Source organism: Colletotrichum karsti, assembly GCF_011947395.1.
Source record: "Colletotrichum karsti strain CkLH20 chromosome Unknown Scaffold5, whole genome shotgun sequence".
In the NCBI taxonomy this organism is placed as follows: Eukaryota; Fungi; Ascomycota; class Sordariomycetes; order Glomerellales; family Glomerellaceae; genus Colletotrichum; species Colletotrichum karsti.
In genome coordinates this window covers 1,095,782-1,113,540 of record NW_024065905.1, presented here as the reverse complement: position 1 = coordinate 1,113,540, position 17,759 = coordinate 1,095,782, and the positions used below count along the sequence as shown (strand labels likewise).

The 17,759-nt window shown below is 48.1% G+C and overlaps 4 protein-coding genes across 4 annotated transcripts; 1 reads left to right on the top strand and 3 right to left on the bottom strand.

Moving 5' to 3' along the window:
• Positions 1–8,914: 8,914 nt before the first annotated feature.
• On the top strand, positions 8,915–10,614 carry CkaCkLH20_02340 (cytochrome p450 oxidoreductase; the record flags this gene model as incomplete). Its single annotated transcript, XM_038885059.1, has 3 exons — positions 8,915–9,900; positions 9,952–10,372; positions 10,423–10,614. 3 exons carry the CDS (start codon positions 8,915–8,917, stop codon positions 10,612–10,614), a joined length of 1,599 nt encoding a protein of 532 aa, XP_038749847.1.
• Positions 10,615–11,358: 744 nt separating this feature from the next.
• On the bottom strand, positions 11,359–12,009 carry CkaCkLH20_02339 (uncharacterized protein; the record flags this gene model as incomplete). The annotated part of the gene is made up of 1 exon (XM_038885058.1): positions 11,359–12,009. The coding sequence occupies one exon, from the start codon at positions 12,007–12,009 to the stop codon at positions 11,359–11,361; it is 651 nt and encodes a 216-aa protein (XP_038749846.1).
• A 618-nt stretch (positions 12,010–12,627) lies between these two features.
• Positions 12,628–13,248, bottom strand: CkaCkLH20_02338 (uncharacterized protein; the record flags this gene model as incomplete). The annotated part of the gene is made up of 1 exon (XM_038885057.1): positions 12,628–13,248. One exon carries the CDS (start codon positions 13,246–13,248, stop codon positions 12,628–12,630), a length of 621 nt encoding a protein of 206 aa, XP_038749845.1.
• Positions 13,249–13,890: 642 nt separating this feature from the next.
• On the bottom strand, positions 13,891–17,545 carry CkaCkLH20_02337 (uncharacterized protein; the record flags this gene model as incomplete). Its single annotated transcript, XM_038885056.1, has 2 exons — positions 13,891–15,558; positions 15,608–17,545. 2 exons carry the CDS (start codon positions 17,543–17,545, stop codon positions 13,891–13,893), a joined length of 3,606 nt encoding a protein of 1,201 aa, XP_038749844.1.
• Positions 17,546–17,759: the final 214 nt, after the last annotated feature.

Below are 17,759 nucleotides of genomic sequence, written 5' to 3'. Positions count from 1 at the left end.
TGATAAGTGATCAATGAGTCTGGACTGTTCTCTCTGTTCGGGTCCGTCCATGGAATCCTTTCCGCCGTCTTTCTGTCTCTCGTATGTGCCATCAGGGACTAGAACGATGTCTCGGAGATGCGGATGAAGGAACCAGGCGTCGGTGATATGATTTGATTTGATATGACTTGGTCCCCTTTGGTTTCCTTCTATCATGTATCCCGAGACACAAGCATGCGGGCTGGAGTCGCGGGTTACCGGCTCAGAGTTCCTGCAGGTGGCTGCGCTGCATTGCGTTGCAGCCTGCAGTCAGCACGTTGTCCATCCACCCATCTGCAGGTGCCTTACTCTCCGCTGTCTGGAATAGTCACCAGAAGTATCGTGTATGTATACTCCTGCATTCCTCACGATACGCGGACTTACGGATACAATCTGCCATTGTTTGCCGTTTGATGTCTCTCTCAGAATTCCCGTCACGTTCATCATTGAGAGCCATGCCCATTTTAGCCGCCTGGCTTGTCCTGGTTCGTCGCAGCTGTGCGAGAGGGCCTTCGGTCCGCAATATGGGCATGCGTCTGCAGGGATGTCGCCGCTATGGAGTTGATTCTTCCAGGGTTCAAGGACGAGGCGGGCAGCAACCGACTGTTACTGAAGAATGTCTAATGAACCGATGCTACATCGAGCCCTCAATGATTCTCTTAACTGGTTTTAGGATCTGATGATTAGACAGCAACAAAATGGGCACATGGATGAGAAGATCAATGGCACAACGCTAGACAAGCCGATGCTAGGTAGAGTGATGCTTGCTAAGCTGTAACTGAGTCGTACTCTCACGCATCGCGCCCGGAAGCAAATTACTTCCCTCTAATTAATCCACGTGGGAGGGCCAAATACAGCTCCCGACCTCTTGGCGTTGTGTCTGTTTATCTCGATCAGCGCTGCATCTTTTGCATGGCCAAAGAGGTTCTTGATCCTCCAAAAATAATCTGCCCCTTTTCTCGACGTTGCTGTATTTAGAAAAGACTCAAGAAACACTGCGCAACGTCTGTTCCCAAACTCATAGTTGAAACTGAATCCTATTGGCACTGGCCAATCCGATACCTTACTTCGCATCCCCCGGATGTTCTGTTCAGATTAGCACATCGACATTAGCCATATTCTTAGACCTGACAGCTTTTGCTGGCCCTACATAGTACATCGGTGTGCTTAACAATTTTTCAAGACGCTAGACGCCTCTAAGCTAGGATCAAATGCAACTGACTGACGAACTGTGCAAAGCTTCATCGTCGTATTCCCGGCCTACACGGCATGGCCCTTGGAGCTGCCCACATGCTGTGCTGAACAGACAGGCATCAAGCCTCACGGGACAAAAACGACCCCATTCCATCAATTCTGCCAGCCCCCATCATTAGCTCTGCGCCCGTTGATCAAGACGAACGAGCCTCACAACTTTCCCATCAATGTCTTGGCACCAAGCAGATTGAAGCGGACCGAGATCCCCAATTCTGCCATGTCAATGATGGCGATGTCGCTTAGCCCTCTTCTTTCGTCTGCGAGACGCGTGTTTCCACTCCAAGCTGCCACTGCTACTCTGTACATGTCCATGACCGGCGGATGGTCAGTTCTTGGCGTCGTTAGCTCACCTCTCACCCAGGTCGCTAGTGGAGGCGTATGTCGAACTTTTGCTCAATCGTTCTCTTGGCAGGCGGACAACGGCATCTTCTGAGATCATGCGTCTTGGTGCGTCAATGAGGCTGGCACATATCACCATCACGCGGCGGCTGTGTGTCTTGGCGCAACTCCGTCATCGAGATTGCGCAACTACTCGCCCCTGGTCAAGCAACTTTTGACCACGAAATGAGACTCTCAAAGAGAAACTCGTGTAACAGTGTCTGTACTACACAAGGTCGGCGGGTTGGATTTTCCCGTTCTGGCGGAAGAAGGTACGAGACCCTCACTCCCGATACGATACGAAGACGTCCTCGGATATCCTTCCGAGCCAGTTCATCCTTCTTCCGCCCCGTCTAAGCTGGGGACACTCAAAGTTGACTCGCCCCGAAACTTCGGGTACATCTGTGAACTCTAAGAAGGTCCAGCCCGCTTGTGTTAGCTCCCGTCTAGTCAGGCAGTAACTTATATAAAGACACAACTAAGGTATAACGTGGTTGATAAGCGAGCTGGCCGGATAAGCGAGCTGGCCACCCAACCGCGCCTAACCTATCTCCTACCTTCCAACTCTCACACTACTACAACCAAATAATGCAGTCACTAAATAGCGAAAACAGATTAAACTTAGCCCTCTAGGCTATCCAAAAAGACCCAAATCTTAGCGTCCAAGCTGCTATAAAGATCTATTTAGTCCCCCGTTTAATACTTAGCGCGCAAATAAAGGGAACCCTACTACAACGCAACATAATGCCCAACTTGCGGAATTTAACTACGCTAGAAGAAGAGAAGCTAGTTAAGTATATTCTCAACCTAGATTCCCAATTGTTTCCTCCCTATATTAGTAGTATAGAAGATATAGCTAATTAACTACTTACTAACCGCAATGCGCCCCCTATTGGGAAGCATTAGGCCTCAAACTTCATTAAGTAATAACTATAACTCTAGACGCACTTTTTTTATAAGTATAACTATAAAAGGGCTTAATATAAAGACCTAGACGTAATAAACGTATAGTTTCAGCTTATAGTAAATATAATTACAAAATATAGCATTATAGACTTAGATATCTATAACTTTAATAAGACTAGGTTTATAATAGGCTAGATTATATCTAGAATAGTCATAATGAGCGCTAAGAGGCATTTAAATATAAAAATAATATAGCCTAGTAATTATAAATAGGTTATAGTTATTTAGGCCATCAGTTCGTCAGGCTATAGCGTTCCGCCATATATCATCATTTTAGGGCAATATCACCTCTCCACCTAGTATATAGAAATAGGTCTCCCACACAACTAGGTTATCACAACGTCTAAAAATAGATAGATAACAAATAAAAGAGGCCTAGATTAGCTCTAGCACTTTAATTAGTATATAAAACCATATATAAATAGTAGATATTACCTCTTTATTATTAATAGGTATAAAAGTCACTACGCTACTAACTTTAAGATATATTATAAGGAAAACAATATTATTATACTTTATATACTAGCTTATTCCTCTCACTTACTTTAGCCCTTAGACGTTAGGTATTTTAGACTACTAAAGAAGGCATATAGTTAACAAATTGAGGATAAGATACGCTAGGGTAATACCTATATCATAAAGGAAGACTTCTTCCCTACGTTTTATAAGGCTTTTACATAAGCCCTTACAGTCAAAAACATCTAGGGAGGTTTCAGAGGGGCTAGGCTTATCCCTCTTAGTGCAGAAAGTATGCTATTAAAGCTTAATATCAAGTTACACACTCTAACACCTCTAGGGTCCCTCCTAACAACACCCCCTATATAGACTTCTTAGACGCTAAACAACCTAATAGAAGTATCTTCTCAGTCTAAACTCATTAAGAGGAGAATCTCCCGCTATCAAAATAGCTCACTAACTTCAATTATTAAAGCTATAGAGCATCTATTAAAGGGGGCGTGTGGATTTATATACTAGATTGCTTTATTAAGGTCTGAGGTCCAGATCCTTTAAGAGGAGAATAACCTACTTAGTAGACGCCAGAGGGCTAAGAAAACACGCCTTAGATAAGGAGGAAGTCTTACTATAGCTAAGGCAGAGGATCTTTAATCGCAGAGAGAGGCTATAGCTCAGATTGAGGAGGAAACACGCTAGAGTAGTGGTCGCCGACTGAGGATGGAGACGGGCCAACGGCGATATAGCGTCTATAGGAACACCAGTCATGATGCATAAATATGTTAATTTGCTAAAGAAATGTCTGAAGAAGAGGACCTCAATTAGTTTTAATTTAATTGACTTTATAGGTATTATATATCTATTATAAATATGCTATAGTTATAGTTAGGTAGCTAGCTCGCTTATCCGGCCAGCTCGCTTATCAACCACGTTATAAGCAAAGCGTATTTATACGCTATATAACTAATATTCTAACCTAATTTAGCAATAAGATTAATATTATTCCTAGTATTATATATAGGTAGGGAGTATTGCCTAGCTCTAAGGGAGCTTTATAGTAGTTTATTAATATAAGTTTCTTAATTCTTTAATATAATTCTAGTACTTTAGCTTATACTATCTCTTAATATAATAAATAGATATAAATAATAGTTAAACTAATATTAACTAATAAGTTTAGCTTAGTTAAGGTCTTTAGGTATATATAAGTTTATAAGAGCTATAGGAAAAAGGGGGTAATAAGCTTTATTACTAATAAGTAGTAATAGTAGCTTAAATCTATTATAATAGTATTAAACCTTTTAGTTATAAATCCCTCTTTATAATACCTTTATAGTCCTTTAGCTAGAAGGGTAGCTAATAGAGTATCTCTATTATATTATTAAGTAGGTATAAAAAGCTAGCTATTTTAAGCTAAAAGCCTATTCCTTATCTTTTTATAATCCTTTTTTCTTAATATATTTAAATCTTCTAATATATCTTCTCTATCTTTTAATATTCTTATAATACTTTAATATAATATCTAAAAGCTATAGTAATATAAGCTTAATAATATAAAGCTTAAGATAAATATTTATAAGATTAAGGGCTCTAAATATAAAGAGCTAAACTATATTAATTAACTTATTATTATCTATTTTACTTTAATATATTTAAAGTAGGCTATTAGTTTTAACCTTATTATAAAGGGCTATATTATATATACTTAAGATCTCTATAGCTATACTAAAGATAGTAATAGTAATAGTAATAATAACTTAGAAAGAAAAGATATAGTAATAGATATTAATCCTACTACTTATAAGCCCTTTATAGGCTTTCTAAAGTTAGCTAAGTAGCTTAAGGTCCTCTAGAAGTATTAGTTAAGCTAACTCTTAGTATATAGTAATATTAACTTATAAAAATCTATAAGTTCTATAAATCTAGATTAATATTAATAATATTACTAATAGTAAGTAATAGAACTATAATAGTCTTAAGTGCTAGGGGTAAGCTAATAGTCTTCTAAAAAGTTTAATTAGTAAATAGTAGAAAGGAGTAATATTAAGGAAGAGATCTAAAGTATTAAAGATATCTTCTAAAGTATTAGAGATATTTTAGTAAAAAAGTCTATTATTATTATTATAATAGGGGAAGTTAAAGCATAAAGTAATAAAATAGTAGCTAAGATAGAAAGCTAGGGCTTATATATAGTTATATAACTAGATAGCTATTAATTAGTTAAGTTAGCTAGGCTAAACTTAAAGTTAGTTAAATATATAGTTTCTAAACGCAATATAATAGCTAAAGGCCCTAGTATTATATATAAAAATAGAATTACTCTATTTAACTTATAAAGTAAATTTAGAGTAATATAAACTTTAAGTATAAAGTTTACTTAAAAGATAGTTATAAATAGCTTTAACTATTAAGGTTTTTATACTCTATTTAATAGAGTTACTAAATAGTAAAAATAAATTAAACTCTTTCTCTTTTATTCTTTTTTCTCTTTAATTTTTACTTTAAGATAATATTTATTATTATTATAATAGAAATAATTTATACCCTCTATAAAAACTTTAAAAATAGCTATAACCCCTTAATAATAGCTAAGTAATATATATATTAATTTAAGCTCTTTTTTAAAAATAAGGGTATTAAGATCTAAAAGTCTTATTATTTTAAAAGTAAGTTAATATAACTTTTCTTCTATAATATATAGCTCTAAAAGATTATTATTACTATTTATTATACTATTAACTAATTAATTTATAATATCTTATTAGCTATATATTATTACTTTTAAGCTAGTAATAAGTAGTATAACTATTACTTTACTAATTATACCTATATATAAACCTATATTAAGTATAGAAATATTATTCTTAATATCCTATTATTTATTAACTCCTTAAGAAAAAATTAATAGAAAAAGGGGGAAAAATACTAAAGATTATAATAAAATATAGAGAGGATATAGTTATATTATAATAATAAAGGAGTAAATAAATAAGTAGAAGTTTAATACTAATTTATAATTAATATAAGAGTTAAATAACTACTAGGCCTTTTTATAAGAGCTACCCTAGGCTTTTTTATAGGAGCCACCCTAGTGTAAAGACATAACCTGTGAGTGAACCTCCTCCAACCCTAGGTTTTAGGGCTCTACCTTAAATACGCCCCCTGCAATGAATATGAAGGGAGCTACAGTATCATTAAAGAACCAGGTAAAATGCCATTCAGTGAACCCTACGTAGGACTCGGTCAAACTAGAATTCGCCATCCTTCACTCCTCTGCTGGCGGAATATGCGAGGGAGCATCCCGGAGCTCTTGGCAGCCCACGAAACCCGACGCGCCTCGTTGGCGGGGTACGTCCTCTTTTGCTACCGCTCACCAGCAGAACCTCTCACATCTGTCTAATCCATCATACCCTCCCTCATACACGGTCTCGAGGGCCTCAATTGACAACACCTCACAAATCAAGGTTCAGCCAGTCCCTGGAATTGGCACAGATCACCCATCCTCCTGCTTCTTTGGACATCATGCTTTTGCTGAGCCGGGCAGCTCGGACGTTCTGGGAGCGGGGTCCCCTTGCAGTCCCGCAGTCCGTCCCCCATGTTCCATTGTCATTTCCAACGCCATCGACTATGAATGTGACAACCAACTTCGAAGATGGTGCTCTTGGCCCGAACTCCGAGGAGAACCGCCACCAGAGTTTGAAAACATGATTTTATCCGTTCCTTATTGACTGTTGATTGTTCGAATTCTGGCTAATCAGAAGTGTTACCGCCCAGTCCTTCTGGACCGGCCTAATGGCAGCCACCATTTCCGTTCTCCTGGGGCTGTGACCGTTGGGTTGGCGCGAACTGTCATCGTCGTCAGCCCTCTTCTTGTCTGCCCCCGTGACGACAACGGCGCTTGGCGGAGGTCGGAGCCTTCAGAGCCACGCAAAGTCCGAGTGACTCGGTTCCAGTTGCATTGGTCTACACTGTATACGAACTGACGAATCACAGCACGAGTATTGGGAAACAAGTCGAGTCAAGAAGCTCAAGCAGCTTTGGCCTTTACCTATTCCTTCCTCGTACACATTTCTGACGAGATCACCGAGACCAGACGATTCTGGGCACCTTTGTGTTGGCATTACTATGTTAAGGAAACGAAGCACGCGTGCGATCTGACTCGAGAGAGCCTCTGCGTCGTGCAACGCAGGCAAGGCTATGCTGAGAACTCTCATGTATCATGTCGGTGCTATGAGATGCTAGGCTTACCTAGTCTCCTCCGCAACGTGGAAACTTGTTCCCAAGGCCCAGACTAACAAAAGAGCTTGGACTCGTCCTAGGTAGGTAATCCGTCCTGGTCGACGTTATCCGCGGCTTTGTCTGGCCCTCCCGCGGTCCCCGGGTTCACGGGCTAACGACCGGACACCAGGCCGGTCTCAGCGGCTGGTCCTGCGATGCTCCCGCCAACGCCTTCCCGTCGGCATCGTCCTCGTCTCGGTCTGTGTCGCGCGGCTCTTGTTTCCTCTTTCACCAACCCGCTCCACTCTGGTTTCCGACCTGTCAGTGAATTATTCCCAGAAATCCGTGCTTCTTGCCAACGTGCGGGAGGCCCCGTTCGTCCTCATCGTTTCCGGATAGTTTCCGATCTGCCTTGCCTTGTCTCCCGTGAGAAGGTCCCCGCGAATCTCCGCAAATGTCCGCCACGTGCGGGCGTACAGAGTATTGAGGCTCGGTAGTTGGGAACATGCGGAGTCGAGGTGTTACTGCACGGTAATATCGACTTCTGCCCTCATGACGATGGCGCAATTTGAGTCCGTCCCAAAGTTCACGATAAGTCGGGGATGGCTCAACATCTGCACAGCAAAGTACGAAAGCGAACCCACAATCCGAAGAACGAAGGGTACGGCCCGTTGTCGGGTGAGTTTAAGGCCTTGACGGGCGTTCTGATGATGAGAGTTGCCGCATGCTTTCAGTTTTGCCTACCCGCCATCTTGGATCCCGTCTGATAGGTAACTTCGGGGTATTACAAGAGCCGACAAAACTCCGTACTTGGTAGATGAAACCGAAAATCTAATCAAAATTAAGGTCGACATATACCCACGTCCGTCGAGGCGGGAATACTGTCATGTGATGCTCTTGTTACCATACTCATTACTCTTAATACCGGGCTTCACCTTTCATAACTCTTGCGCATGTTGCCTTCACTGTGTCAGCCGTCAACTTTCAAACCAAGACCATATACTTATACCTTCCATTGACATTACGTACCAGATTCAATTCTGCCTGAATATCGTTCTCGCAACAGTTGCAGATTCGACGGCTTAGGTAAGTCGATCGATCTCATGCTGACATGCGATCCTCCGTCCCCAGGATGGCCCGGTGACGAAACCTCTCCGCATCGCCGCCCTCCCCGCATCACCATCTTCAGCCGTCGCCATGGCCTTTGGAGTCCTTCGGCAGTTATTTTATTGGCCATTAAGCTTTTCGGATGCCAGTTGTGGCGCCGAACCAGCTGCGCCGGACTTATCTTCCAGTATGCCGTTTGCTTATTCCGAAATCCTGAGCCGGTGATGTCAATAGCCTTTCGATGGTCTCTGAACTGATACGAGTTACGGCTATGGGAGTCGCATATATGTGTTGGGTCTCTGGTTCCTGTATTTGAAGCAGATCCAAGGGATCGCAAATAGTCCATGGACAAAGAAATATCTATCTCGCGCCGTCCTCAACAGCCCGCGGTTTGTGACCTCGTCTCTGTAGCACTGATTCGTGACGTCGCCTTTCAGACGTTCTCTTTGTCAAAGTTTATGCTCTCGAGATCTGTTGGAAGCCCATCCTAGAAGATTGCTAGTCAGCCTGAGACTCGACCATGGACTCTCCGCTCCAAGCCTTGGACCCGGACGACCACAGCCACACCTACACCGAAACGGCCGGCCTCTTTCTTCGGACCTACTGGCCGATCATCGTCCCTTTGGTCCTGATCGGAAACATCCTCCGCACCCGCTACCTCTCCCCGCTCCGCCGCTACCCGGGCCCGTTCGTCGCATCGACGACCCGCCTTTGGAAAGTGATCACCACCGCCTCCGGCCGCTCGCACCTCAAGCACATCACCCTTCACCGCAAGTATGGCCCCGTCGTGCGCATCGCGCCGAACGAGGTCTCGGTGGCTTCGCCCGAGGCCGCGAGGCATGTTCTGAGCGCCGGGAAGCGGTTCTACAAGACGGCGTTCTACGGCGTGTTCCCGCCGCCGGAGAACCCGGACATCTTCACCGAAGTCGACGAAGAGGCTCACGCCCGGAAGAAAAAGGTTGCGAATGTGCCCTACAGCATGGCCGCGATGCAGCACCTGAGCCCCTTTATCGATGACACTATTGATCTGTTGGTGACGAAGCTGAGTGAATTCACCGGCCAGCAGCATACGGACTATAAAGTGAACAAGTCCGTTGATCTCGGCGCTTGGCTGCACTACTTCGCTTTTGATGTGCTTGGGGAAGTAGCTTTCTCTCGGAGTTTTGGGTTCTTGGCTGAAGGGAAGGATGTGGAGGACGCCATCGCAACGATAGACCGCTCGCAGGCGTATAACGGCATCGTGGGACAGATCCCGTGGGTGGACTTTCTGCTGCGGAGGAATCCTCTGTGGAAACTGGTTCCGAGTTTGGACACGAAGAATGCGCCGATCACGAGAATTGCGTTGAGCGAGATGGAAAGGAGACGACCGTTTGACAAGGAGAGCGAAGGGAAGCTGAGAAATGACGACGGGAGACAAGATTTGTTGGCGAGTCTGATAAAGGGGCATCTGAAGGACCCTGAGAGGTTTACTGAGGGGGATGTGTTTGCGGTTGCTCATGGAGCCATGTGAGCGCCTGAATTCCGCTCGCGATTGTGGCAATGGCTTACGTCGAACAGTTTCGCCGGCTCGGATTCAACAGCCTCGACTATGCAGTCGCTCTTTTGGCACGTCCTGTCCTCGCCACACGTTCACTCCGCGCTCGTCAAGGAGATTACGGATGCCGTCGACTCAGGGGCTATCCCGCCTACGAGCAATATCTCGTGGGCAGAAGCCCAGGGGCTGCATAACTTTCAAGCTTGTTTGAAGGAGGCCATGCGCGTGAGACCTGCCGTAGGCTTGAACATCACTCGCGTGGTCCCGCCTGAAGGTGCGGAGCTTGACGGGCAGTTCTACCCTGGGGGAACGGAGATCGCGGTGAACGGATGGGTGCTGCACCGTGATAGGCGAACCTTTGGAGAAGACGCCGATGAGTACCGACCAGAGCGGTGGCTCGTGGACGTTGATGAGGCAAAGAGAATGGAAAGATACATGTTCCAGGTATGTTCGTACACGCTGTAGTTGAAGGCACTTGACTAACAAGACGATAGTTTGGAGGAGGTAGCCATGTGTGCATCGGACGAAACCTGGCGCTGCTGGAGATTAACAAGGTAGTACCGCGACTCTTTAGGGACTTCAAATTTGAGCTTGCCTATCCTGGGAGGCCACTAAGAGCGAATGCCACGTTTTTTGTGGTTCAAGAAGGCTTGGAGGTCTTGATTGAGAGACGGGAGTCTAAGTAATATTGTGTACAATAAGAAATGCGCTGAATTACGTTTAGAGCAGCAACGTGTATCACAGGATGTCATGAAAAGAAGTCATTAAAGACCACCGCAAGTGCTCACAATATTCAACAACATGCACAACAGAAGAGACGGAAATGAAGTGGCTTCCACGCGATTCGCTGAGATGCCGAACGTCGAGAATTGAGACCTTGAGAGCTAGACTGGAGAGAGCTCGGGACTTGAGAACTTCGAGAACCTGGGAATTGGACGGGCTCAAAACCCTCGCCAACCTGAGGACCGCACCGACTCAAAAACCACGCCGGCCCGAAAACTCACGATGCCTCAACACGCGCGCCGGCAAGCTCGCCTCTCTCTTGGCTACTCGGGCCGAAAACAACTCAGGATCTGCATCAAGAAGCGCCGATGGTTTAGTGGTAAAATTCTCCGTTGCCATCCAGCAGCGTCGGGGAGCCGGGGGTTCGATTCCCCCTCGGCGCATCTTTTTTGATTCTTCAGCCCTTACTTTGAGTTTTCTTACTTTCTCTCTACACGTTCCTTTTGCTCGACTACTTGACCATTAGAACCACACAATACGACATCGTAGACTTGAAGATATTTACAGCTGTTTATAGATCTGGTGGTTGTAGAAACGAACAAGTCCGCCAGTTCATCCCAATAACTCAAACGCCCAACACCTTGCTTGCTTGCTCCTAATGCGAGTATGCCGACCCATTGCTTAACAAACAGCAGCCCATCCTCCGTTTACCGAGTCTGGCTGCGTCCCATATGTTGTGCGCCCCCCTCCGACCTGTTCAAAAACATTGAAAAAGACCTCCCCTTCCCGTTCGAGCTTCCCTCGCCGGTGCTGTCACTCTCGGCCGTGTTGTAACCCTCTTCCACCGTCTTGGGAGAGACCTGTCGCAATAACTCGCGCGAATAAGAAGGCAGCTGCCACCACGAAACCTCGCCGCGTGGTCGGGGAGCCGGGGTAGTCGGCTGGTCATCCAAGGGGATATCATGCCACCTGCCCAGATCCAAACCGTGTCTCTGCGTCGGCGGCGGCGGTCGCACTCGCTCTTCGTCATAGCCGTTGTCTCGTGTGGCGAAGCGCCGGCAGCAGCTGAACGCGAACCGGCTCGCCAGGTACGGCGGCAGGACGAGCGGCCAGAAGCACAGGATCCCCGCGTACCACAGTCCCAGGAGTATCTTGTCTGTCTTGCCGCGGTCGGTGTCCTTGTACCAGGCGGGCAGGCCCGCGAGGCGGCCGTTGTTGAGGATGAAGTAGGTGATCACGCCAAGCATGACGTATCCGACGACGCAGGCTGTGATGAGGCCGTCTTCGAGGTTGTATTTGGAAGGCGTATGTGAGAAGGCGGGGCCTGCCAGTACTCGGGGCAGTAAGATCGACGCCATGATGGTAGTGTTTTGGTTGATATAGGTGGTTGTGAGATGTGTGAGAAATTTGATGCTGAGAGAGGGGGGAAGAGAGGTATGGAGATGGGGTCGTCTTCTTTTCCATCCTTTTATCGTTGATCGCACAGGCAGGTTTGGATGAAGAAGAAAATTTATCTTGGACACTATGAATCGGAGATGCGGTGGTTCCTCATGTGCTCCCACGACCTTGGGAGCCTGGTGAATATCAGAGTTATGCCCCAGCCTCGCGAGGAACCTTACATACAGCAAAGCCTCTTCGCCAGCTCGGCGTCGCCGATGGTGGTAAGATTTCTTGCGCGATAGAGGTTCTAAAGTTTAACGCGTTGCGTAGGAACGATGAAGTAATCAAATCGATCACTCGCACCAGCTCAGAAGGGCTACTGACAGGAAATGGGTCACGATATCCGTCTATACTTGTCTGTTCGTAGTATTACTCAACTATAAAGATATTGATACTCGATTTAACGCTGAAAGCTTCTAAGTAAAAGGGCAGCCTCGGTCATCTATGTAGACCGTTCTACTACCGCCATCACTCGCCTCCTCGCCCAATGCCATGTAAGCAAATGGTGTTCGGGGTTCACCGTCCACATCACCAGCCTAATGTTCATCCTTAGTGACGCAAGCATCGGCATGTTTCGTCTCCGTAGTGACATGGAAAGGCCCCTCGTCCCTTTCGTTCACTCTCTCATCCCTCCTCACCAACTCCTCCATAAGCTCCAGATCAACGTAGTCCTCCAGCTTCAGCTTTCCGCCGATACAGGCAAACCCGTTCCGGCACCCGTTCCGTACATCGTAAACCGAGAAAGCCGGCCAAAACGCGAGTCTCATCACGAAGACGATGCCTGAGATGGTGACATCGCTAGCCGACGAGGACCCGTAGCAGTACCTCCGCACCCGCCGCCTCACGCTCGCGTCCCGCTCCCCGCCCGTGCAGATCCGCTCGGCGGCGTCGATGAACCACGTGCTCAACGCGATTAAATCCAACAGGCAGACGATGCCGTTGAGGAAGTACGTCGCCGCGGCGACCTTGACGAGATGGTCGGAGCGTACGAAGTAGAGGCCGCCGAGGACGAAGGCTTCGCAGATGATGAAGACGACGAGTATGGCGCTGGTAAGGGGGTGGAAGAAGAGGGGGTATAGGCGTCTCTGTGCCGAAGTTTTGACCAGAAGAGGACTCGTGCCACTTGGGCTGGGGTCTTTTGAAGTAACAGGAGCCATGGTGTCCGTGAAAGTTGTGGCTTTGTCGAGAGGAATAGGTAGAAGTGAGATAGTTGCTTGCAGGAGGTGTCTTTTGTAATGTTTCGCCTTGTGTGGAAAGGTTTTAAACGAGATTTTGGATGCAGAATGCAGAGAAGGGAGGCAGTTCATGTTCGCAAGGAGCCGGTCTTATCTTGTCGAGAGCTGGAACCGGAGAAAGGATACGACTACCTTTGCGTTCGCGGTTTTGGGTACCTTCGAGACAACCAAGAACCGTGGATGCGAACAACTTAGTATCCGCAGCTTTAGGCATCTTTGCGAGAAAACTTTGGGAATGAGAACCCTGGTTGTGAATACCTTTGCATCCACGGCTTCAAAGTTAGACCAGTACTTGTTTGGCTCCGGCTAATTTCGAGCAATGGCCACTGAATTTTTATGTAACCCTTGAGACCCCTTCTCTTTCGATATTATTGGTATTATACAGCAATGGTACAGGATATCAGGCGACTGATAGCAAAGATTCCTCAACTCCGATGGCTCAAAGCACAATGTGGTATCTGGACGCGTCCACAAGTGGTAATAACAAATATGTGCAAGAAGAGGAATGAAAAAGCCCCGAACCCCAAAAGCAATAATCTAATAACCCGCCCCATCCATTCTTCCTTAGTCAACATCAGCCAAGCTGGTGTCAGAGCTGTTGCCGTCGCCTTGCCCCTCCTTCCATGATGCCATCTCTGCCACGGGCACTCGTCCCCTGAGCCAACGCAACGTGGCCTCCGTACCGCGTTCAAGGACGCTATACCTAGGAACTCTGAAGCGATTGCCGGAAACTTCTAGGCGCTTGAGACCACCGGCACCAGCGAGAAGACCAATCCTGGGGTTGAGATGAGCGATGTCGTTGTTGCCAGCGTCAACCACTTCCAGACCCTTGATGGCTTCGGGATCAAGTTCGATCAAGTGGTTGTTCGCGGCAAGTAGGACCATTAACCGGGGAAATACAGCTCGCAAGTCAAGTGGCAAAGCGGTGATACGGTTGAGAGACACGTCCACCTTCTCGAGCTGAGGAGCCCGCAAGTGCAGCGTCAGTGGAGCAAGGCTCGTAATGTGGTTGCTGACCAGGTTTAGCTCGCGCAGAACTGGCAACTCGAGTTCCTCCGTCAGATAGGTCTCCCCAACGAGCTGGTTGTGGGCAAGAGACAGTGCGCCAAGGCTCTCGGCAAAGAAAGACAGCGAATTCGGGAAGCAAGTGAACAGATTGTGGTGGATCTGAATTTCGCGAACCTTGTTATCGGCAGCGACTCTTGAGCAAACGACGGGGTGAAGCGACGATGATTTGGTATTAGAGCGATCCAGGATGCCGCCCGGCTTGACGGGCCACGTTTCTTTTGAGAGTGTTTGGGAACGCGCGCGTGCAGGTGAAGTGGGCGACGACGTTGGTGGCGTAGCAAAGTCTTCGCCATCAGAGCGGTTGTCCTCATCCGCAGGCACCGGGGGCATCGGAGGGGCCTCCTTGATGGTCAATTTACCAAAGCCATTGGCAATCTCATCAACGTCGACCACCTCAGGTGCAGCAGTCTCAGCCTCAGGGGTAGGATCCCGGTACGGCGGAGGTGGTTCGAGTCGTCCAGCCAGGACTTCTTTCAGCTCTTCCGTGGTAGCGGAGACGAACTTCTTGTCGCGCAATGGGTTGCCGCTCAGACGAATCATGCTCAGGTTGTCCATCCTGCTAATCTCAGGCGGTACAACGCGGATGTCGTTGGCAGAGAAGTCGACATTCCTCAGCTTCTCGAGTTTTGTGAAGCCAGGAGGAAATTCGGGAATTGCGTTCTCATTGGCTGTCAAAGTAAGAAGACTGATCCAAGAGCTGACGTCTGGCAGTTCCCTCAGGCGGTTCATAGACAGAACAAGCTGGTGAACCGAAGGCAGGCTGATACTGGCGCCCGGGGATACCAGATAGGAAATCTGGTTGGAAGACAGATCCAGCATTTGCAGGTTCGACAGCGCTCCAACGCCGTCCTCGATAAGCGTACCCGACAGCTTGTTCTTCTGGGCGAGCAGCTCGGTGAGGGGAAGTTTAGAAAGATTGGTGAACGGAAGAGATTCGAAGCTGTTGCTGCTCAGGTTGAGGATACGCAATCTTGAAAGGTTTTCGATGCCGGCAGGGAGGGATGACACGTTGTTGCCGTGGAGGTCAAAGATCTCGAGGTTCTCGAGCTTGGAGAAGCTTGGGTCCAGGGGTCCGTACAAAAGGTTGTTGGCAAGCTTCAAATCACGAAGAGCGGTGACCTCAGTGATCACGTCGAGGCAATTGTTGGCAAGACGGTTCTGGGACTGCAAATATTTAGCCAATGTTGTGTCCAGCAGATGATCTTCAGCTTACCAAGTTCAGAGATGTGAGAAGGCGCAATTGTCTCAATCCCATCGGCAATGAAATCAGACAGTTGCCATGCAGGTCCATTGCCTCAAGGCCACCAAAAATGTTGCCGTTTGAGTCCTCATCCTGTGCCATCTCCTCGGGTGCAACATCCGGGAAGATGGAGTCGTCAATAGTCTCGAGCTCGTTGTCGGCTGCCACAAATCTGGTGAGGTCGACACTCTCGGCCCATGAGCCATCGTACGTTCCCATGGACTCCATGTCGTACATCTTGAGAACTTCCGCGGGAATCTCCTTCAAACCCAATGCTGCAACGTTGAGTCTTCCGGTGCTCCGGCCGGCTCCAATTCGCTGCTGAATGACCTTGCCAGTGGCATTCTCGTCCCGCTTAGTATTGAATGGGTCGTTTGTTTTGAACGGATCGGTGGACATGGCGACCCCAATGCCGAAATCAAAACCTTCGTCTGCCGGAACAAGAGGAGACTTATTGCCCACAGCCGGAGCTTCCTCAAGTACTGCAGCTGGTTCCAAGGCAGGAGCGGGAGTCAGAGCAGAGGTCTGAGCTTCGGCCTCCACGGCCTCTACAGCTTCCGCAGCCTCGGCAGCTTGACGGTCTGCCTCGCGCTTAGCTGCTTTGGCTTTGGCAATCTGATCTCGCAAGGAAGCAGACGCTTTACGGAACTCGTTTGGCGCCGACTCAGTGGGCGCAGGAGCAGGAAGATTCAGCTTGGTCGGAGTAGGTCTTCGCAGCGAACCATAGGACTTGGTCGACTTCAACTTGGAGGCAGGTTTCGGGGAGGGAGAAGCCATTGATGTCGGTGCTGGCTGGTTCAGCGTTGGAAGGGACGGCTTCTTGTACAGGCCATTGACGGATGCTCTGGGCTTCAAGGAACGGCCAGGTGCGGTGCCAGCTCCCGTCTTGGGTGGAGGAGGCATGACACTGGCCGGTCTGGTCGGACTGGGACTCTGGTGTACTGGTATGCCCGAGGAAGAGGGGCGGCCTGAGGGCGAAGATTGAGGAGTCGCCCTCACGGCCGGTGCCTTCAAAGCCCTAACACCAGACACACGTCTCGATGGCGTGCCCTCGATGGTGCCCAACGGCCTATATGTAGTCGCGGGGCTTCGGACACCCGCAAAGGGGTTCTCGTCAGCACCAGAGCTCGATCCTGGTCGGCTGTGACGCGAGGCCGGGCGCAAAGAGCCATCGGAAGTGTAGCTAGAGCCAGGTCTGGAATTACCACTGCCAGAGCGTGAACGGGGTCGGTTCGCGCCCTCAGGATCGAAGAAGGATGATGGTTTCTTGCTGAGGGCTGGCGAGGAGGGCAATTGGGAGAGCGTCTCCATTGTACGTTCGGCGAGTGATGGTCGAGGTTTGAGTTTGTCTCTCGGGGTATCGAAGCTCGGGATGTTGGATTCAGCGTCGTTCACGGTTGGCGGGCTTGCCTCTTGGGGTAGAGGCGGCACTTCAGGTGTTGGGCCCGACACGGGCGTGGCAATCCTGGCTTCAGAAACGTGTCGAGTCGAGCTCGATGCTTGCGAAGTGGTGACATTATCGGTGTCTTCCGGGGGCGTCGGGGGGTTGTTGTAGGTCGGCTCGTTCGCATTGAGTCTCGGGATACTGCGGGCGCTCCTGAGGTTGCTAGTGGAAGCTCTGGGTTGAAGCTTCCTGGTAGTAGTTGTCGGTGGTGGTATTTGCCTCGTTTTCGGAGCAGGACGAGGCTCGGGCTTCTTAAGAGAGGGGGCCGGTGCCAATTGGTCTCGAGAGGCGGCTGGTCGAAGACGAGGGTTTCGAAGGCCCGAGTTCAGGCCTTCTCGCGAAGGAGCAGGTCGAACTGCAGGCGTGGGAGCTGGGGTCGGTTTGGTAACAGGAGCTGGTTTGGGCATGGGCAGGCGGGAAAATCGAGGGATCCCGCTAGGCCTCCCAGGCGCCTGCTTCTCGTCCATGACGGCGGGTTGAGGATGCTTCACTGCGAAGAAAGCATGCAGAGAAGAGAACTTCCGGTCGCTCGAGTCGATCGAAAGCTGGAAATAAGGGGAGGCAACTTTCTATATTATTGAACGCACGGATTTCTTGTCGAAGTCGTTAGCGCGTGTGGCCGTCGCGACGGGAGGCGTTCCGTTTGCTCCTAGTCGAGTCGGGAGCTAGTGAAGGCAATTT